Genomic DNA, 23691 nt, shown 5'->3' with positions numbered 1-23691 from the left:
CCCTAATAGGCGTGTGATTCCTTACTTGCATACGGTACACAAACAAATTCTGGTAACCACACAATAATTCAAAGAATTGACTTTTATTCTCCTCCATCAGTCCTTTTTTTATTGTTCACCTTATCTCTAATGCTGTCAACTAAATCTAATTCACTAATCCTGTTATCTATATATACATTAGCCACCAATCCTTCACCAGAAAAATGAACTTTTAATCTTATTGTGCTACTGATTTTTGACAGCATTCAGCTCAATATATCTGTCTTGGTAAATGCTTGGTAAATGGTGCTACTAGCATATTTGGACCAAAATTCTGTTTTTAAAAAAATATTGGTACACGGATTAGGTACCACAAAAAACTTCTGCACATAGGTAACTCCATCCACATCTACCTCAAAGATGGCTTCACTTTTAATCAGCTTAAGGTGGCTGCCATTAGCCATTCTTCTGACAAGGGAAGCCTACAACGAGAAGATATATTGTCAGCTAAATGATTCCACGTACCGCAGAATTGAAAAGGACCCAACAAGCCGAATATCAAGGAAAACTGCTACCCTTTTGAACGACTGTTCTCTGCCTGAACAAATTATCAAGAGATTGAGACCACACAATGCAGTACCACCAAGACTCTACGGTCTTCCCAAGATACACAAGGATGGTGCCCCACTACGATTAATAGTGAGTAATATTGGTGCTGCCACCTATTCTACAGCAAAATATCTGGCCTCACTACTAAAGCCGTATGTGGGTAAGTGTTGCCACCATATACGTAATTCCGAGGATTTTGTCAGTCGCTTGAAGGAAGTTAAGCTTAGCAGCTCGGATTTATTAGTCAGCTTTGATGTGGTCTCACTGTTTACCAAAGTGCCTTTAACGGAATCGTTACATCTTATTGGTAACTTATTCAGTGCAGAAATGACGGCCTTGTTTGAACATATACTCTCCTCAACGTACTTTCTATTCAATGACGAATTCTTTGAACAAACAGACGGCGTCGCCATGGTGAGCCCTTTGTCCCCTGTGGTAGCTAATCTCTTTATGGAGGACTTTGAGGAGAAAGCACTTGAGTCTGCTGTCTTAAAGCCTACGGTCTTCTGGCGGTACGTAGATGATACTTTTGTTGTATGGCCTCATGGCAGACAGGAACTGGTGAAATTCCTTCATCATTTAAACTCTTTACATGAGAACATCAAATTCACAATGGAGATTGAAAAAGATGGCACTTTACCATTTCTAGACGTGCTAGTATGCCGTAAAAATGATGGGTCATTAGGACATTCTGTGTACAGGAAACCGACTCACATAGATCTGTATCTCCAGGCGTCAAGCTGCCACCACCCAGCACAAACAGCCGGTGTTCTCAGTACCTTAATACATCGAGCGCATGTAATATCGGACGATGAAAACCTCCACGCAGAATTAGAACACTTGGAGAAGGTTTTTAAAGAGAATGGCTACACTTCACGCCAAATAAGAAAGGCCATGCGCAACTGTCATAACAAGAAGCAGCGCACTGAGGACGCTGATGACGACTTTAAATCAACTGCGTTTCTTCCATACGCCGGGAATGTGTCGTCGAAAATAGGCCGACTACTGAAGAAGAATAAAATCAAGGTTATCTTCCGTCCACCAGCAAAGAACCGGGCCCTGGTTGGATCCGTTAAAGATGATTTACAACTGAAGAAAGCAGGCGTCTACAAAATTCCCTGTGAATGTGGCTCTGCATATATTGGCCAGACGACAAGAACTGTCCATGAACGATGTACAGAACATGAAAGATACACCCGTCTGCGGCAACCGTCAAAATCGACAGTAGCAGAGCACTGTATTTCATTGGGACATTCAATGGAATACAATGGAACAAAAATTTTAGCTCCGGTTTCCGGATTTTGGGATTCCGTAATCAAGGAATCAGTGGAAATACGTCTTGCCGATAATCTTATAAATCGTGACAACGGCTTTCAACTGGATAAAACTTGGAATCCTGTTATTAAAATTATACATTCACAGCGGAATAGTCAGTGTCATTCGATACTCAATGACTAGATGATCTTTTACTTTCACCACCGAGGGCAGCACGTACAACTCGGCTATGCCGAGCATGTCAACACGTGCGCGAGAATTGGTATAAATACCGTGACTGCACCTGGGCTCTTCAGTAGTTGTGTACTCACCTGATGATGGCCGGATGTCTCTGGGCCGAAATATCATGGCAGAATGTCGACGGGATCCGGCTGCATACCCGGAAATTATTAGAAGAACAAATACGCCGGGAAAATTTCAGAAGCAACATCTTCACTATTTACACGATTGAAAATTACTCTGTGACATAACACGCATCACTTCCAATGTTGACCAGATATTCTACAGCTGCATTATTCACCATGACATTTCTGAAATGCTGAATCTTTTAAAAGTATTCTTTCTTCACCTCAGTCTGCCAGTAAATCCCTCTCAATCTCTTTAAAGCTATCAATGCACATTATGTTAATTACATTACTTGGAGGTTCAACATCAATATCACTATTAAACATGTCATCAAAGACAGCACAAAATTCTGGCTGAATTTAACTTAATCTGCACAATTTCCTCACCACTTTATACTTCTAGGTTGCCCACCTTTGTGGTAACAATTGACATAAAAATCTGGCTTGTGAAACATAATCATGTAGCTGGAACTCATCCTCCACTTTACTGAGCTAGTCAGAACACATGTCATAGTGGTCCTTTGCTCTTCATCATTCACAATGACTAAGGTCTTTACTTCATCTTGGCTGTCTTCAATGCTTAAATTGCTATCAAAATTGCACTTGTAAGATCATAGTGTGCCATTCACTGTGTCTGTAATAGTATCTGCTCATTGCTGTCAGCATATGCAAGGCTTTTTGCATGCCTGAGCACCACTTCCACTGCTGTGGCAGGTTCTTTTTCCTGTCTGTTAGCTGTACAAAAATCCAACCATTGAACTATTTCAGCCTGATCCACAGAAAAATTAATTCCCTTTACCATTTGTCACCATTAATAAATGATTCTTCACTCTGGCTGCCCCACTCTAGTACTGCCAAACTGACATGATCATCATCGTCACAAGATTCCAGATTGAATAATACATTCAAATCGACATCTACAAATTCAGTTGTCTGATTGTGCCTTTTTCTAGATTTACTATCATGCTGCCTCCAGTCTTTCCACAATTCTTCATTCCCTAATACCATCTCCACATTGAACACTCAATTTCCCCATGATCATTACTATCATTGAGCCTTCTCCAAAACCCATCTTTGGTGCTGTTTCCATCATATTTCTAGGGTGTACACACTCCATGACAACTGGGAAATCCAAGAAAAACCTGGTAATTTTTTCTTATGGCAGAAAACTGGGAAAACATGGGACTTTTTCAATGTTTTAGTTTTCAGTTAATTTTTTGTAATTTTGACTGGTAACAACTAATTCTCTGACAAATAATGAAAGAATTTTACTGCATCCCACTACTGCTGAATAATACTGCAGCAATAAACATAAATGGGAGGGGGAAAAGAAGAACAAAAATAGAACTTAAGTTGCAAAGGAGCTGCGCCATTTACAACAACCAAACACAGTGCATACACAAGTGTCTGGCAACAGCAAAATGTATCAAAGGCTTTAGGACAAAGACAATCCAATACTTAATAACAACATACTTTTTACGATGAGCCTGGTATCACAACAACTGTTTACATTAGGTTTCTCTGAGCAATTGCCAGTATGCTCATGAGTCACATAGGAGCAGTACCTTCTTCCACTTCTGGCTGTTAGCTGTGTCAGCAGTGGCAATAAGCAACCAGATGGCACCCAGAAAAATTTTTTCTGTTGTGCCCTAGCCACCAGATTCATGCATACACAGAGTAATCTGAGTTGTAGTGGGGAGGCAGTAGTCTTCACATGACCTGTGTTCACATTCAGTGATTTTACTGTTTCATCTTCATTTACAGGTCTCACATCAAATAAGAAGATAATGGATTTCTGTGCCAGGAGCTATCAAGTTAATTAAAATATATTCACATAATTATGGAAGGCTCAAATACGTTATTAGTTTTAATTTTCTGATTTTATTTTATTTCAACATTTTTGGCAGTCAAACATTATGTGACTTGAAGATCAAAGACATTATTTCTGTTGATTTGCTAAAGAAATTTGGCTTTTATTAATATTTTCCACAGACAGTCAATTTATTTGAAACAAAATATTTCATTCCACAGTATTGGCTAGTTTCAGCTGTTCACTGAATTTCAAATGCACATTTTCATCTTCTGGCATGTATGGCTTTATACCGTAATAAAGAACAAAACATGAGATAATACAGTACTGGTACTCCAAGAAAATTTACATCCCAAAAACCACACTGGAAAGCTTAATATAAGTTTGGGGCTTACTTCATTGTCAATCTGGAAATACAAATGTGCACTTTAAGCCAAATTATGCATTTTGGTATGAAACTTCCTGGTGGATTAAAACTGTGTGCCAGACTGAGACTCAAACTCGGGACCTTGTAGTGCCTCGAGAACTTCGGGGTAAATTCTAGAGACACTTGTATTTCCACCATCTCAAACACATGATATTTAAGAATGAGTGTGTGACAGTGGAAATGTGTCTACTGCACCATGACTTATGTGTGAGCAGGACGGGCACGTGTTACAAGAAAACTAAAGTTGTAGTGGTCTATCGGCACTGACAAGTGGTGGCCGCCACGCCTTGGAAGCCGTATGTCCAGCACAAGGAGTAATCACAGGCTACTCTTTGGCAGTGAATTAGTAGTGACTGTTGTGAACAAATGAAATAGTTTTTATCTAGAGACTCATATATTCTGTTGTTTGACTTGCTACGAACAAGAACTGTTTTGACAAGGGTTATTAAAACCAAAAGAGACTGCAATGATATATGTTAAGTACTAAGGTTGATTTGCAAGACTTGAAAGCGCATGTGAAACTTGTGTAGTTGTTTTATTGTGAAGAGGAAAATATAGTGAAGTTGATATGAAAGTATTCTGAGAGTAAGATATCATTTCAAAAGTAGAGAAGTAGTTCAGTATCATTTCCCTAACCAGCACGAAATCTTTGGAGAAGAAGCATTGTGAAGATCAAGGCAGCCGTCTGTTCTGAGAAGAAGTCTGGCTGCACACAATACGTAAGTCACCCGCGAGTCTTGCACCCCAGTATCACACAGTCTCTGGTCATCAGAAAAACATTAGAACCTTTGCCTTTTGCGGGCAAATGCTCTACCAACTCAGCTACCCAGGCATAACTCACAATTCATGCTCACAGCTTCAGTACTGCCAGTACCTTGTCTCCTACCTTTGAAACTTCACAGAAGCTCTCTTGTGAACCTTGCAGAATTAGCATTTGTGGAAGAAAGGATATTGCAGAGACATGGCTTAGCCACAGCCTGGGGGATGTTTCCACAGTGAAATTTTCACTAATCAGTGGAGTGTGCACTGATATGAAGCTTCCTGGCATATTAAAACTATGTGCTGGACTGAAACTTGAACTCAGGATCTTTGCCTTTCACAGGCAAGTGCTCTACTGACTCAGCTATCCAAGCACAACTCATGACCCCTCCTCACAGCTTCAATTCTGCCAATACCTCATGTGCACTGCTATGATTGGAAAGTAGGAAATGAGGTACTGGTAGAATTGAAGCTGTGAGGATGGGTCATGAGTTGTGCTTGGAAAGCTCAGTTAGTAGAGCACTTGCCTGTGAAAGGCAAAGGTCCTAAGTTCAAGTATCATTCTGGCACACAGTTTTAATCTGCCAGGAATTTTCAATTCAGCACGCACTCCATTGCAGAGTGAAAATTTCATTGTGGCATTCTGGTATGGTTTACAAAATTCTGATGCTCATGGAGTATCCTCTGATGCCCTGTTCCTTTTATGACATAATGTAAGATCTCTTAATGTTTTGTATGTATTAACATATGGACTAGCTATGTTATCGTAGCTGCACATGCCTGATTTCTGGCACACTCTGGCACCTGCTAAAAATAACGTATTTCTAACAGGTTGCAGGAAAATATTGTGAGTGGTTGTTTGAAAAGCATTACTTTCAAAATAAATTTCCTGTTACACAAGATGAATTATGTTATGTGTGAGGATGTATGATCAGTTTCTTACATCACAAAGTGTTTTACTCTCATTTGTTCTATGAACTCAAGAAAGTTCTCCATAGTTTCCTTGAGACTGTTGACCAAATATCACTGCAAATAATCTGGCAAATGCCTTTTCAGAGTTGACATCTCTGTCAGCATACCCAATGGTCTGTCCAAATGCAGAAGTTTTTGGAGCTCAGACTTGCAAAATTTACACATGTTTCCATGGTTACTGCGATAGCATGCACAGTTCAGAAATGCATTCTGCAGTTACATCTTCTTTCCTACATCTCAACACTTATGTAGCAGTAGCATGTCAAACATGTTATAATCAGTAAATGCTGCTACATTTGATTTGCCCACAGCTGCATTCCTCCATCAAGCTGACATTTTATGAATTTGACCTTTGTCTCATTGGATGTGTCCTCCAAAAACAATCCTTACACAAGATCAAGATCTACAATATGGTATTTTCCTCTGCCACTCAAATATTTTATTTTTGGACTTGCCAGGAAATGCACAGTCCCTTACTCATCTCAGATTTTACTGAGTCCAGCTCTGCCTTTGCCTCCATCTGCACTGAATCACATGGTCTATGCTATTTGACATGTATTTCCATGCAGACTCCATCTCATTCATCTTTTTATTGTACTCTGTCTGCACTGAATTTAGTCTTTGTCCAAAATCATTCTTGACAGTAGTAATTCAATCTGCCAGCTTTTTCTCTACATTGTTAATTAGTGTAAATAAAATAGAAAGAAACTTCCACATGGGAAAAATATATTAAAAACAAAGATTCCAAGACTTACCAAGCGGGAAAGCGCTGGCAGACAGGCACATGAACAAAACACACAAACACACACACAGAATTACTAGCTTTCGCAACCGATGGTTGCTTCTTCAGGAAGGAGAGGGAAAGACGAAAGGATGTGGGTTTTAAGGGAGAGGGTAAGGAGTCATTCCAATTCTGGGAGCGGAAAGACTTCCCTTAGGGGAAAAAAAAAGGACAGGTGTACACTCGCACACACACACACACACACACACACACACACACACACACACACACACACACACACACACACACACATATCCATCCGTCTGTGTATGTGCGGATGGATATGTGTGTGTGTGTGTGTGTGTGTGTGTGTGTGTGTGTGTGTGTGTGTGTGTGTGTGTGTGTGTGCGAGTGTACACCTGTCCTTTTTTTCCCCTAAGGGAAGTCTTTCCGCTCCCGGGATTGGAATGACTCCTTACCCTCTCCCTTAAAACCCACATCCTTTCGTCTTTCCCTCTCCTTCCTGAAGAAGCAACCATCAGTTGCGAAAGCTAGTAATTCTGTGTGTGTGTTTGTGTGTTTTGTTCATGTGCCTGTCTGCTGGCGCTTTCCCGCTTGGTAAGTCTTGGAATCTTTGTTTTTAATATATTTGTTAATTAGTGTGCTACTCCCCTATAAAATATTCTGGATTTCATTATTTTGATCATTTAGATCTTTTTGAAGTTGTGCATTTTGATCTTCTAATTCTTCAATTCCCTCAACTTGATTTTTGATCTCATCAATTACCCCCAGTTTCTGCATAATAGCTTGCAAAAGTGTGTGTGAATTCTCTGATGCTAACATCCCAACTCCTTCCCCAGAAATTTTAATTTCATCTCCCTCAGGTGTAGCAGGGCTCCCCATATTGCTGTGTGCCCAATCTGAGCCACACTTACTGGGCAACTACTTGATACAGTCAGCCATGGCTAATGAATTTGCAAACAGCTAAGCAAATAGTGAATGCTTCCCAACTTAACTTTGATCTGCGACCACCTTGCTGCTGGTGTTAATTTCATGGCTGCTTGTGTCACATCAGCTAATGGGTGTGCACATGGCGAACACGTAGTGCACTGGAGGGAACCCTCCTTGGGGAGCTGCACTGCACTGGATCCAACCACATAGCTGTTGCCACAGCACACTGGAGCCCAGATCCTTGGTGCATAGCACTGTGATGAGTTTGTTAATGCGACATGGAGGTGATGATGATGGTGATGGATGCACATTCAAGATGAAAATGTGCCTCCAACGTATTAGTAATCCCAGCCTTTGGAATTCAGTGGTTGAGCTGATATCACATCTGCATTACTTCAACTTTACTTGAACTTCACAAATACTACAAAAAATTTAGAATACAGAAAAAAATTATCAGGGTTATAAAAAAGCTTAATGTAAAGATACCTGTAGACCCATTTTTAAAACTCTGAAAATATTGCCACTGCCTTGCTTGTATGTATATGAAATACTAATTTTCACAAAAGGGAGCATCTTAGAAAAGGAAAATCTCTTCAAACACAACTATGATATAAGCACATATGAAACTAGACAAAAGATGAACCTACACAGGAACACAGTAAATACAAACTTATGCAAAAGACGAGTGTATCATTCTGGAGCTATATTATATAACCATATGCCTTCGTACCTAAAATGCATACCAACATTAAATGCATTTAAAATAAAGTTAAAACAGTTCTTGCTTGACTACTGCTTCTATTCTTTGTCTGAGTTTATGGAATATCATAATAAGTAAACTTCATTTACCAAATTTCACTAATTGTCAATTCATAATATAGTTTACATTGTACTTATCATGTCATCTCACTTAATAACTGCTATTATCACATGTACAAGCAATGATGGTACACCAACCTACATTACTATGCATTTTCAATAAGTCAACAATGTAGTCAAAATGAGTATTGTAATGTAAATTAACTAGGTTTACCACTGTTCTATATCACATGTACAAACAATGTACGAAACTGATTCTTGGACCAATAAATAAATTTTTCACATACACTTGGCGAAGCCACCAGACAATGGTCAGGATATGTGGAGACAGGGTCTACGCAAGTTAGTACATGGACTAAATCCTGCACTGCAGCTGACTACGCACACAAGCTCAGCTGGCACTGCAGCCAGCTTCTACATCATGGAGCATGTGCCATTCAAATGCCACTCACAAGCAAACCCTCTCTTTCACACATAAACACAATTTGTTGTGTTACAGGGTGCAAATTCTCCTTGGGTTATGGACCTGTCTCTGGGTCTACTAAGGATACTGCTTTTGCATGAGCACCTTGAAGGGTCCTCTCTAGTTACAAAAAATCGACTGTTTCCTTCTTTAAATTAGAACTAGAATGGAAATTCTGAACCAAGTCCTTGACCTGGAACCAGAGACGGTGGCAAGGGGGAGAGCGCTATAGGGGCTATAGCCCTCCCCCCCCCCCCCCCCCCCCCCTAATGGAGTATCATATAACACTGGATAAAATGACTTCAGAAATCAGTGAATATATTACTCAAACAGATTCAATCATTTTTTTTAATATAATTAAGTAGCAATATAGGTTGCAATGGTTGCAATGTATTTCAAACACAGTTTAACAAAAAAATAAGAGTGGCAAATTTAAACCAATAAATATCATTTAACTTAAAATGGGCATCTTATTATTTATCAATACACATTTTTTACCCCGAACTGTAAATCAGTTACTAAAAACTACTTTATGCAACACCAAATTTTACCAATTTGTTGGGATTGGACCACAACTCTCCTTTTCTTAAACAATTTTCCATTCCACCAAAACCCCCCTCGCCCCTCCATTAGCCCCCACTTGATTGACTTCTAGAATTGTCCCTGCCTGGAATGCAGGTGTAGTAGGTTTTATATTGCATTTTCATCTCCTGCATTTCACCTGTTTTTATACATTACCATGTACCTTATTCTGTAATATAAATTTAAACATGCAGATTCTTGTGTAAAACAAATATTCTCTTAAGTTTCATTCTGACTTATTCCATACCCACAAGGATTATCTCACTATATGTCTATGAAATTAATAATGAGTCTAATTGAATACATCATAAAAAGTAAAGTAACTTCATGACCAGTTCTCGTCCATTTATATGCAATGATAGCATTTAAGCCAAATTTTGAATAAATTACATTGAAAGCTGTCTTCATATAAGGAAAAATCTACCCAAACACTTCAGACAATATATTTACCTCTATACTTTCTTCATCTGATGTAGTACGACGAGAAATAGTCTTACGCAAAGTTTGTCTCATGTTAATGTACCGCGCCTTCAGTAAGGAATCATGTTTTCTTTCTCCACCTACAAGGCTTTTTTGCAATTTTTTCCACCTGTAAACAGATAAACACGTTTCTGTAATAGTGCAAAAACAAAAATAACAAATTAACACTACATGCACAGTTAATACAGAGAGTCATTATTTCAGTGTACATAACTTATCACATTCAGAATGAACTTTCACCCTCCAGCAGAGTTTGTGCTGATATGAAACACCCTGGGAGACTAAAACTTTATGGCACACTGGGACTCTGGGCATTCATGGGCAACTGCTCTGCCAACTGAGCTATCCAAGCATGACCTGCCCATGACCTGCCCCCACAGCTTTATCTCCACCAGTACTCCCAGAAGAAAGGATACTGCAGAGAAAAACTTAGCCACCATTTTGAGGATTGATTTCAAAATGAATTTTTATTCTGCATCCAAGTACTGGCCAATTTGAAACTTCTTGGGAGTCTAATCTGGAACTTTTGCCTTTTGCAGACAAGTGCTCTACCGACTGAGATATACAAGTACAGCACTTGACCTCCCCACACAGCTTTACTTCCATCAGTAGCCCTCCTACCTTCCAAACACAAGTGACACCAAATACAAAAGTAACCATAATGATCTAGGAATCTTCCTCACATAAAACAACATTCTCCAGAAGTCATTTACCAAAAATATATGAAAGAATTTAAAAAAAAAATATGAGTGAAAAAGTGGGTCAAATGTATACAATTATTCTGTACAGGACAGCAAGCATACTAGTATGCTATGTAATACATGCCCAGTGTAGCTTGGCACTTCTTGCAGGTGATGCTGGGATGGAGTAATTGATAGAAAATTTCAGACTGATACAGAGCCAATTATGATTACTATCAAGCTTAAATAAGCAACATAACTGAGTGCTGTAATAATATTTCATTGAAGAACCCATTGAAAATGCAATTTGTGAATAACAGTTGTTATTATATTAAAAAATCGGCAATAGACTATGACTTAATCTTCACACAGCTTGCTATCACCTGTGTGCCATCACCTATGATGACACTTATCCATAAAAAGAGGCCTGTTGTTTCTGTTAGTGCTTGCAAAATAATGATAAATGTTACAGTGCTGCAGTGGGGAGAAGGAAAAAAATGCACTGCTCCATCCTATGTTAGTAGCATAAATAGTTAGAGCATACACAGTCGAAAGTGAGCTCAGCCAGAAAATGCATAAGAAGTTATCCAGACTGAACCTGTTATTTACCTGGAACTGCTAGTAAAATTAGGCTGGTCTCAAAAAAAATTTACATTCAACAGTCCTTGAAAACAATAAGTACCTGTTCAGTTAGACATGAGTTACTCTAAGACAAGTATGCTATTACTGCCTGACCAGTGTGCACAGAAGCACAGCTGTTTAGTTTGAGGACTACCGATTTAGTTTCACTTTATTTTGAAATTTTCAGTTTGGGAAGTGGTAAAACTATTTAAGAATTATTCCTCATCTATTTCATTTAGGCAATAAACAAGAGAGCAACAAAGTGTTGCAGATGACTTCAATAAGCTTGCAGTCTTAAACAGTTTAACTTAACAGATCCAAATTTAAAGATAGAATCACCAAGCCTGATTTAAAGTTATTTGTTTATATGTTTACTGTTCTGTAAAACTCTGCACCAGCCACAATGCTAACCCATTATAAATTCGGTTCTCAAACACAGGATGAAACAGTTGACTTTTGTAAGCACCTGGAAATCCCCCTGACTATTATTAAACAATTGGAAGCTGTTGTGAAGGGATGTGTTGGGAGATCTCCCAAGATTCATGCACCAGAGATATGAAAGGTACCTCAAGCAGTATCCTCTCCTATGGATCCTGACTCCTCTACAGGAAGTATGGGATCTGTCACTGATCTCCACTAGGTGTTAGCGGCATGTAGGTGGTAGGGCAAGGCACCTTGTGTAGGGGATCAGGGAGAACTCCGGGTGTTTATTGATCCCTCTAACCAACAACTTTGAATTATTGTCTTCCAGTGAAACCAAAACAGAGCCAGTGAGACTCACTTAACCAGTTAAGAAGTCTACTGTGTCAAGAGGAGGCAGTTTAGACATATGGAAAATAATGGTACCCCTTAGGAAAATGGCAGCATGCTGAAGAAGCTGTCCTGTCAGTCACTGAACAAACAGGATGCAACCAACTGTACTACACTTTGGAACAAACAGTGGCTACCATCTCAGGTCCAAAATCATACATGAATCATTCTAGCAAATGTCAGAGAACGATGAGAACACCAGCATGGCATAAAGAGTTCCAATAAACTTCATAATCTGCAGTGTTGTCCTCAAAGCTGATCATGGCCCTCAGGTTTTCAGTTGATTTGCTACCTACAGGCAAGAGTATTAAATTCCTAGTGATGAATTGCCAAACAAAGGATTCACAAAAAATAGAATGTGATGTGCTCTTAAAAAACTGTGGAGGTCACATTATGCTAGTACAGAAAACTGATCTCCTCTTTTAAGTGTCTCGTCCTCCAAGGACATGTGATTTTTGTCCATAGCCTTTTTGAACAGCAATTCTATGCTCAGTCCAGACAGCTGAGCTAAGTTCTGTAGCCAAGATAATTTCCTATGCCCTAGACAACATCTGAAATCAGTATTTTCTTGATGTATTAGCTGCGACAGTTTTTTTTTTTTAGTGCGTTATATGACCAACATATTCAAGTTTTCTTCTGTTGATAGTATTGATAATTTCTAAACCTTCATTCACATGCCACAGTACTGTAAAATTTCTGATTTTATCTGTCCATTGTGTCCTTAACATGCTTCGATACACCCACATTTCAAATGCATCCGATTTCTTACCTAATACTGTTGTATGTGTCTATGACTCAACTCCACAGACTAGGGTGCTGAACACATAGCATCACGGCAGTTGAGTGTGAAATGTAATACTTATTTCCCAGCCAGTTATAACTTTTTTCATTATCTGGTAATAACTTATGGCCTGTTCATTTCTGCAGCAAATTTCTTGAGAGACGTCCCAGTTATCATAAATTTGACATCCTGTAGTGTAATTTTAAACAATAAAAGGATAAATTTTATTGGAAAAACTTTTTGATTGAAAGAAATTAGAATTTTGCCAAATATGTGGACTGTACTGTTACTCTTCCACTCATGAAATTACACTATAATGGGTAGCTGTAAAGGAAAGAGAATATATAACTGTGCCATAGCTGATCCCAATTATCGTTGAGAAAAGAGGAGGGGGAGGAATAACACCTCATTAAAAAACTTTGGTTCGCCTAGTACGGGTGATAGTACCTCGTGAGGGACCCTTGGCAGGGTAATGGTGAAGATCCCGATGGCAGTGACGGCGGAGATGAAGATCATCAGTATTATGGTGGAAATGATGGAAGAGGCAGCCCAAATCCATTAGCATCTGTCCTGAAATCCAGTAGTTAGTGGTCGGCATCTGTTTTGGATCTCAGAAATCAAGTCATAACCATGTGACCTTCACAGAAGATCACTACAAAACAAGTTGAATAAGCATAGTGGGACAAAAGGTAGGAATTCCACTATTCCAGGAATCAGTCTCTAAATCGAATTTTCCTAGTCATCAGATTCTGGGGGACCAGGAACATCACTCACAGAGGAGTTGGTGGTTCTCAAAACCTCTAAGATCGAACCAGACCAACTTCATAGGAATTGAAACTTCCTGGCAGATTAAAACTGTGTGCCTGACCGAGACTCGAACTCGGGACCTTTGCCTTTCGCGAGCAAGTGCTCTATCATCTGAGCTACCGAAGTACGACTCACGCCCGGTACTCACAGCTTTACTTCTGCCACTATCTGTCTCCTACCTTCCAAACTTTACAGAAGCTCTCCTGCGAACCTTGCAGAACTAGCACCCCTGAAAGAAAGGATATCACGGAGACATGGCTTAGCCACAGCCTGGGGGATGTTTCCAGAATGAGATTTTCACTCTGCAGCGGAGTGTGTGCTGATATGAAACTTCCTGGCAGATTAAAACTGTGTGCCCGACCGAGACTCGAACTCGGGACCTTTGCCTTTCGCGGGCAAGTGCTCTACCATCTGAGCTACCGAAGCACGACTCATGCCCAGTACTCACAGCTTTACTTCTGCCAGTATCCGTCTCCTACCTTCCAAACTCTACAGAAGCTCTCCTGTAAAGTTTGGAAGGTAGGAGACGGATACTGGCAGAAGTAAAGCTGTGAGTACCAGGCATGAGTCGTGCTTCGGTAGCTCAGATGGTAGAGCACTTGCCCGCGAAAGGCAAATGTCCCGAGTTCGAGTCTCGGTCGGGCACACAGTTTTAATCTGCCAGGAAGTTTCATATCAGCACACACTCCGCTGCAGAGTGAAAATCTCATTCTGGAAACATCCCCCAGGCTGTGGCTAAGCCATGTCTCTGCAATATCCTTTCTTTCAGGGGTGCTAGTTCTGCAAGGTTTGCAGGAGAGCTTCTGTAAAGTTTGGAAGGTAGGAGATGGATACTGGCAGAAGTAAAGCTGTGAGTACCGGGCATGAGTCGTGCTTCGGTAGCTCAGATGGTAGAGCACTTGCCCGTGAAAGGCAAATGTCCCGAGTTCGAGTCTCGGTCGGGCACACAGTTTTAATCTGCCAGGAAGTTTCATATCAGCGCACACTCCGCTGCAGAGTGAAAATCTCATTCTGGAAACATCCAACAGGCTGTGGCTAAGCCATGTCTCCGCAATATCCTTTCTTTCAGGGGTGCTAGTTCTGCAAGATTCGCAGGAGAGCTTCTGTAAAGTTTGGAAGGTAAGAGATGGATACTGGCAGAAGTAAAGCTGTGAGTACCGGGCGTGAGTCGTGATTCGGTAGCTCAGATGGTAGAGCACTTGCCCGCGAAAGGCAAAGGTCCCGAGTTCGAGTCTTAGTCGGGCACACAGTTTTAATCTGCCAGGAAGTTTCATATCTGCGCACACTCCGCTGCAGAGTGAAAATCTCATTCTGGATTCATAGGAACTCTTTAACACTTTCCCTCTCTCCAAAGGAGGTAAACTGAAACATTTCACAAACATGATGGACACATTTCACATAAAAATCCTTGTGATTCAAGGAACATTATTTACCAATGAAAATCATTTTTATTCACTTCATAATCTACAGTCAAAAACCTGCAGTCCAGCTAAACAAACAATTTGGCACAGCTTTTGTGTGCACAATGCACAAATCAATTATAGATTCGGTAATAAAATTCCGCTTAATATCAGACAGAATCTCCACAACCTCAATGAAATCAGAAAACAAGGCATACACACTCATAAATGTGGAAGCTCCCACAAATGACTACAATACAAGAATCTATAGATAATAGATGACTTCTGGGAACTGGAGAAACCTCAAATAAAATCCCTACACATCATGTGAACATTCTGTTAGGAGATTCCAATGGACAGCTTGGCAAAAGAGAAAAAATTAAGGAAAACAACAGGAATTCACATGGCGCACAAGGAAGCAAATAAAAATGGCGAGAGACTAATTAATGTCTGCAAAAATTTTGATCTTAAAATCATGTCCATGCAATTCCTTAAACCTGAAAACTAACTTACAACATGAAAATCATGTAGAGGAGACAGGATCCATAGGGGAGGATACTGCTTGAGGTACCTTTCATATCTCTGGTGCATGAATCTTGGGAGATCTCCCAGCACATCCCTTCATAACAGTTTCAGATAGATCATGTTGCTATATTCAATGCAAAAACCAAAGAAATACTCAATGTATGACTGAGAAAGGGATTTTTTGAGTCAGTCTGCCATTTGCTGCGAATAAAGATTAGATTTCAATGAAATAGGGGAAAAAACACAAATGAATACAATATTTAGAATTGATCCAGAATATCTGAAACTTGATAAGAGGGAAATTCTTCAGGAAATTGGGTGATCAAACTCAACAAATTGGAAGGAACTTGCAGAAGCACTGACAAACACTATGTGATTAGGCAAACACGCAAGAAAGAGAAAACACAGGTGGTGGAACAGCACATGTGATAAAGAAATATAATAGAAAATATGACCATGGAAAACTTTCAGTAGCAACAAAACTCCAGAAAAATGGCAGGGATTTTTGAGAATACAAAAAAGTTCATCTGAGGCAATACAAAGAGAAAAAAGTTTATCTGAGGCAATACAAAGAGGAAAATGTAGATATAATGTAAACTGGCTCAAGGAAATTGAACAAGTGTTTATCAAGAACAATGCCAGAAATTTTTACAAAATTTCCAGAGAAATCCTGATGAGGTATCTAATCTGTTCTTTTGCTGGCTTGTTGAATAACTGGAAATCAACACAAGAAATAACTGTAAGATTTTAGCTAGGTATTTTCACTCACTTCTCAACTGCAAGCCTCTGATATACCGATAGAACAGCTAGAGTTTGGGAAAAAATAAAATAAAATAAAGAAAATAAAAGAAAATCCAATCCTGATTCAAAACCACCATGTCTTAAAGAGGTAAAGGAAATAACAATTATTTGAAGAACAACAAGTCTCCTGGGGAAGACAAAGTCACAGCAGAAATATGGAAATTAAAAGACAATAATCTCACACAAGCAACTCACAGAAATATATCAAACATTTGGGAAACTGAACAAATACCTGCAGAGTGGAAATGTGCATTAATTCATCCTCTCCACAAAAAAGGAATCAAAACCAGTTCGAATAACTACAGGAGAAATTCACTGCTCCCTGTAGTATGCAAAATTATTTCAAAGCTCTGTTAAGATGACTAGAAGAACAGGTGGACCAATTAATAGGAGAGTGACAGGCAGGGTTTCGCAAAGGTCAATCTTAAATTGAACAGATATGATACCAAAAGACAATGTTTAAGATGAGAAGGTGTAGAAATACAGTGGTAACTTTTGTTAATTTTACAAAGACTTGTTATTCAATAGATACGCAAGCATTATTTCACACTTTAGAGGAATTCAAGAGTGACAGTAAAACAAGATCAATTATCCAACAGTCATCAACAGGTGGAACCTCAAAGTTAAATTCACAGGAAAAACATCAGAAGCATTTCATATTCACATAGGTGTTTGCCAAGGAGATGTCTTCTCCCCTCTTTTACACCATGTGATCAAATGTATCTGGACATCTGACTGAAAATGAATTACAAGTTCATGGCGCCCTCCATTGGTAATGCTGGACTTCAGTATGGTGTTGGCCCACCCTTAGCATTGACGACAGCTTCCACTCTTGCAGGCATACATTCAATTAGGTGCTGGAAGGTTTCTTGGTAAATTGCAGCCCATTCTTCACAGAGTACTGCACAGAGGAGAGGTATCAATGTTGGATGGTGAAGCCTGGCATCCGGCATTCCAAAACATCCCACAGGTGTCAGGTCAGGACTCTGTGCAGGCCAGCCCATTACACAGATGTTATTGTTGTGTACCACTCTGCCACAGGCCATGCATTATGAACAGGTGCTCGACCATGTGAAATATGCAATCGCCATCCCCGAATTGCTCTTCAACAGTTGGAAGCCAGAAAGTGCTTAAAACATCAATGAAGGCCTGTGCTGTGATAGTGCCACGCAAAATGACAAGTGGTGCAAGCCCCCTCCATGAAAAATACAAGCACACCATAACGCCACTGCCTCCGAATTTTACTGTTGGCACTACACACACTGGCAGATGATGTTTACCGGGCATTCACCATACCCATACCCTGCCATCGGATCGGCTCATTGTGTACTGTGATTTGTCACTGCACACCACGTTTTTCCAATGTTCAATTGTCCAATATTTATGCTCCTAACACCAAGTGAGACATCATTTGGCGTTTAATGGGGTGATGTGTGGCTTATGAGCAGCTGCTCGATTATGAAATACGAGTTTTCTCACCTCCCGCCTAACTGTCATAGTACTTGCAGTGGATCCTGATGCAGTTTGGAATTCCTGTGTGATGGTCTGGATAGATGTCTGCCTATACACATTATGACCCTCTTCAACTGTCGGTGGTCTCTGTCAGTCAACAGATGAGGTTTGCCTGTATGCTTTTGTGCTGTATGTGCCCCTTCATGTTTCGGAAACAGTGGACCTAGAGATGTTTGGGAGTGAGGAAATGTTGCACACAAATGTTTGACACAAGCGGCACCCAATCACCAGACCATGTTCGAAGTCCATGAGTTCCACGGAGCACCCCATTCTGCTCTCTCACGATTTCTAATGACTACTTAGGTCACTGATATGGAGTACCTTGCAGTAAGTGGCAGTACAATGCACCTAATATGAAAAACATATGTTTTGGGGGGTGTCCGGATACTTTTGATCACATAGTGTATTTAACGTGGTTCTGAAAAAAATTGTGAGGGCATGGGAAAAGCAAAAAAGTGAATCCAATGTGGTATTAAAAAAACAGCAGAGAATCAATGTGAACTGTCTGGCTTTCACAGACGATCTTGGAATTCTAACAAACAATAGAGAAGATGCCTAACTTGTACTGGAGAAGCTTCAAAAAATCTCATAGAAAACTAGCCTACAAATCTGTCATGAGAAGAATCAATACATGAGAAGCAAGCTTGCAGATGATCTCCTCATTACAACTAAGTACAGGAAAGTGGTACAGGTTGCACACTTCATATAAGAGCTTTGTGAATTTTTTTGTTGTGCCTATCATGACTCAGCATCTCTGCTATATGCTGAGTAGCAACTTTCCTTCTCTGGTATTGTTACATTCCATCTTGCATTTTCCATTGTTTGATTCATATAAGAGCTTAATATATTGCCAGTCCCCTGTGTTTATAGAGAGTTTTTTGCCAAAAAAAACATGATCTCTTTACAAATGGGATATACACAGCTGTGACACAAGAACAAAAGCGAACAATCATCTGGTTAGGCAAGGATTAAGCGCTAATCACAAGAAGGTGAGAAATACGGGTAGCACACTTTCCAGCAAAGTACCCCCATCAATAAGGGGAAAAAAAAACAATAGCTTTAGGAAGAAAGTTAAGGATTTACTAATGAAACATACTTTTTATTTTGTTGATGAGTACCTTAAGACAAAATTGCATTAAATACTTGACCATCAAAATTTCTGTTTCTCACTGTTTCATAGATTTATATAGGTATAACATGCTTGCACTGATATGTAGCACGCTATATTAAGATATTACCATGTAACTGCTCAATTTTTGTGTATTAAAATAGATGCTTAGTCTTTTGTCATTCTTTTTATTATAGCTACTACTGTATTCTGCACAATATTTGCACTTTTCATGTACATTTTAATCTATTTAGATGCTTAATATAAATGTTATATTATTGCTGCCATTCTAAACATCTGATGTTGTTTGCAAATACAGTGTGCTAAAAGGTATCAGCATCATACCTTTGTGGTTACACAATATAAGATTTCTGGGCTTTAAAGAAACAAATACTAAAATATCCTCATGTTGTCTGACACATCCTAAACCCCTCCCAGTTGCCCGAAATACTTTTTCTCTCATCAGAACTATCTGCCAATCTTGTGAAATACCTGACAAGGGCATACTTAAGGGAAGAAAAAGAGAAGGAGCTAGTAGAGTTTCTAGGCTGTTACTTGTGACTTTGTGCTTCCATTAATAACAAACTCAACATCATGGGAACATCCAAAATTAGCTGGAAGACTGCCAAAATGGTGTTCAAACTGAGTACTTACAACAAACTGATGGAACCTATAAACTAAAGCAGTATATTCATTCTAGCAGTAGAAGCTACACAGAGAAGTAATAAAAGGTAGAATATTTTGTGGCTGTGCTAACATTCACTAGCACAAAAATTTAACATAATAATAAAACAATTTATGTAACTAAAATGTGAATTTTTGCAGAGCGAAAAAGCAAAATCAAAACAAGAACACAGCTTTAGAGTGAGTATGTTTATCTAGTCACTATAGCAGTGGAATAATTAACAGCTATTCTTAGTTCAACTAAACATAGATCTCTGATCTCTCACAAAACAATAGCTGTATAAAAAAAGAATGTAAACTGTGTGCTTTTGTGTGTTCCAAAATATACAGAATAAAATGAAACATTGGATAACAGTGGTGTTATCAAAAGGTGTGAAATAAAAGACAGCTGAAAACATTTTCATACATCATCAGTCCACAGTAAATAGTGCATACACTAAACATAAATATTTATTTGTTTACTGGTCCAAAGCAAAGAACACAGACAATGACAAAAATGTTATGCATGATCAGAAAAATTCCAAGTTATGAAAATTCAATACCTAAGTGGTAAGGGATTGTATTTCATCCTCTGCAACTAAAGAGTGAAAAGTACGCTGCAAAGTATTACTTGTAAAAATTTTCAGAAAAACTTCACCGAAACTATTTAAAAAAGAGGCTTCCAAACTTACCTGCATAAGATATCACCATATGCAGCATTCCTGGAACAATGCCCACTAAAAAAAAGACAAACTTTTTTTACAATTTAGCAAAAGAATGCAATAAGCAATTATTAAGGCCACTGTTAAACAATGAACAATAATGACATGAGAATTTTATTGTTCAGGATTCTACGTATAACTAATTTCTAGTGTTGAACTCTTGAAATAAAATTTTAAAATGATAACAGTTAACTAAGTTATGTTAATCCAACATATTTTAGTTATATAATATTTGTATTTCAAATATTTCAGTTAGTCAGACCTCTTAAAATCATACTAAGCATATCTCTTGTCATATTATTTGAAAGTAAGTTTATAAGAAAGCGCTAGAGTCAGACTCAAGAGGTACATTGCTGAAGGCCATTTGACTAGCTTTTTTGTAACTTCTGTAGGCAAAGAATATTAAAAAAATGAATATGTCAATCCACGTCATATGTGTTACAGCCACAGATCTGACAGTGAAGACATTGATCAGATAGGTCATATTATAGCAATGGAAAATTACTGTCTCTATGGCCTCATAAAGACACATAAGCAAGAATTACAACTATTTTTTTTTCCACTGATGAGAAATATTTATCTCGTAGACATAGCTTTTTGTCTAATAAGATTCTGTTCAGAGTTAAGCATTGTAACAATATTGGTTTGTGCCTATTTTGGTTGACAGGATTCCCAGCTAATACAAACAAAAAAATATGTTGTCATTCTCAAAAACTTTGGAACTAACAAGTTTGATTTATTAGTTACCTTTTACCTTACTTCCTTGTTTACTAAAGTGCCTATTCTTGATTCTCCTTCTCTTATTGATAGCAGGTTTGAGTAACACATAACAGTATTATTTAAGCATGTGCCAACCTCCAATTAAGTTTTATTTGATAACCAGTTACTTGAACAGTCTGATGTTGTCACTGTCACTCACTGATTTATCTATGGAGAATTTTGAAGAAAAGCACCTAACTTGGCAGTTTTAAGACTGACAATGTTGTGGAGACACACAGATGATGTCTTCATAATGTGGCCCCACAGTGAGAATAAATTGAGAGTTTTTGGAGCACATCCATCTTGACCTGGTCAGACCGCTCCCTCCTTCCGAGGGTTTCCAATACATCTTATCTATCATCAACCTTGTTAGTCAGTGGGTGGAGGTGATTCCAATAACAGACATTACCACCAACTCTGTCACAAAGGCCTCCATCACCTCCTGGATTGTGCACTTCGGTTGCCCATCTTCGGTCACGACAGACCGAGGACGACAATTTCATGCTATGCTCTTTGGCAAATTATGTGATCTATGCAGTGCAAACAAATTAAGTACAACTACCTACCACCCACAAAACAATGGGTTGGTCGAGCGCTAGCACCTCACATTAAAAGCAGCGCTGATGTGCCACAACAGATCTTGGTCCGAAGCCCTCCCCTGGGTATTACTAGGTGTTCGTTCAGCTTACAAAGACGATTTGCTAACCTTGTGTCTTCGTGCACAAAGACCTACATGTTTTGATGCTGCACGATGATACGGTATGACCCGCCCTACTCAAGCCCACACAAAGTGATAAGCCACTCACCGCAGACCTTTGACATTCTGTGCAATGGTATAATACAAACAGTGTCCGTCTCGCACCTTAAACCAGCTTGGCGCCTCAACCATGAGGCAACTTCAGAATACAACTTCCAGCCTGACCACAGTCTCATGCCACCTTCCATCTCTAATGCCTCAAATGCGCCAAACCCCCCCTCTGGTACCCATGATGCGTGTGACAATGCGTGTGATGATGCGTGTGACACTAGTGGTTTGTGTTCTCCCCACAGTTCAGAGGCTGCAGGAAAAGTCACGTGTGAAGGTTTCACCCCTCCCTCCCCTCACCTTAGTGTTCCCGTCGACTGGCTGACGCAGACCAATGATGTCAGCGTCGCCGTTTTCCACGTCGATGTGTCACCTTTTCCAGTCGAGGACCTGTCTCTCCAGCTACGAGATGAGACGCTGTTCGTCCTGCACGTTCCCCCACACACACGCACACACATTGGATGATTCAGCCACCCAGGTTACAATCCTACGCACGTTTGCGGTACCGCCGAATCCTACGCACGTTTGCGGTACCGCCGACAGATGCAGAGGAGACGGCAATCACTGCTTCGATTGACGAGGACGGCCACCTCTGCATTCACGTGCCACTCACAGCACACCACGCCCCATCATCGCCGGGCCACTTGATCCCAGTTTCCCATTTTGGCCGCCCGCTATGCCCACCGGCGTGGCACCACGACTTCATCACAATGGACCAATCACCACGCCAACCTACATCACTTCCTCTCACTGTGCTCCGTACTGGTAGGGGGGGCTCTGTGGCGGTCATCGACCACCGGAATAGAGCAGAGTGGTATCTCTGCACATTGACACGCACTTAGGATGCGGGTCTTGGCACGCACCTTTGTGCAGTGTGTGTTTACGTTTCGACCAGTGACACTCCCCAGGCATGTTGAAGTGTGTATATGTGTAACTGTGCAGAATTAATATGAGTTTCATACAAGCGGTGTTCAGGTTATTACGGCAGCTAAGTGACCTGATTCCCTTAAACTCAATGTCTTGGTCACATATTAGTTTATTACAATTCATAATTGGTTTTGGCTTTGCAGTTATCATCAGATCTAAACATGAGAAGATAAAAGAAAATGATGTAAATAGTTTTATAAAACAAGAAATGGGCATCATAAAATGTGTAAAGAAAGAAAAAAATTACACAAGAATTATGGCAGTGAACCAAAAGTGCATAGTCAGTACATAAAAGAACAAGAGTGGGAAGCATATATTTAAAGATTAAGTAAAATGTTTGGCACTGGTCATGAATTTTTAATAGATGACCAAGTAATATACTCTTGTCTTGGTCATTATATATTTTGACGATGTAAATAAAACAGAAAGAAACTTCCACATGGGAAAAATATATTAAAAACAAAGATTCCAAGACTTACCAAGCGGGAAAGCGCCGGCAGACAGGCACATGAACAAAACACACAAACACACACACAGAATTACGAGCTTTCGCAACTGGCAGTTGCTTCGTCAGGAAAG

General features: G+C 39.6%; 1 protein-coding gene across 5 annotated transcripts in view; it reads right to left on the bottom strand.

Annotated features, from left to right (window-relative positions):
• Positions 1 to 23691, bottom strand: part of LOC126365817 (osmotic avoidance abnormal protein 3-like) — a 333344-nt gene that overhangs the window by 56214 nt on the left and 253439 nt on the right. For all 5 annotated transcript variants that reach the window (XM_050008409.1, XM_050008410.1, XM_050008411.1 and 2 more), the window contains 2 exons: positions 20592 to 20636; positions 10162 to 10300 (listed from right to left, as the gene is read on the bottom strand). In XM_050008409.1, coding sequence (XP_049864366.1) covers positions 10162 to 10300; positions 20592 to 20636 — 184 coding nt within the window. The remainder of the gene's footprint in view (positions 1 to 10161; positions 10301 to 20591; positions 20637 to 23691) is intronic.

This window comes from Schistocerca gregaria, chromosome 4 (assembly GCF_023897955.1).
Source record: "Schistocerca gregaria isolate iqSchGreg1 chromosome 4, iqSchGreg1.2, whole genome shotgun sequence".
In the NCBI taxonomy this organism is placed as follows: Eukaryota; Metazoa; Arthropoda; class Insecta; order Orthoptera; family Acrididae; genus Schistocerca; species Schistocerca gregaria.
Note: the sequence above shows the minus strand (reverse complement) of the source record. Positions and strands in the feature narration are given on the sequence as shown.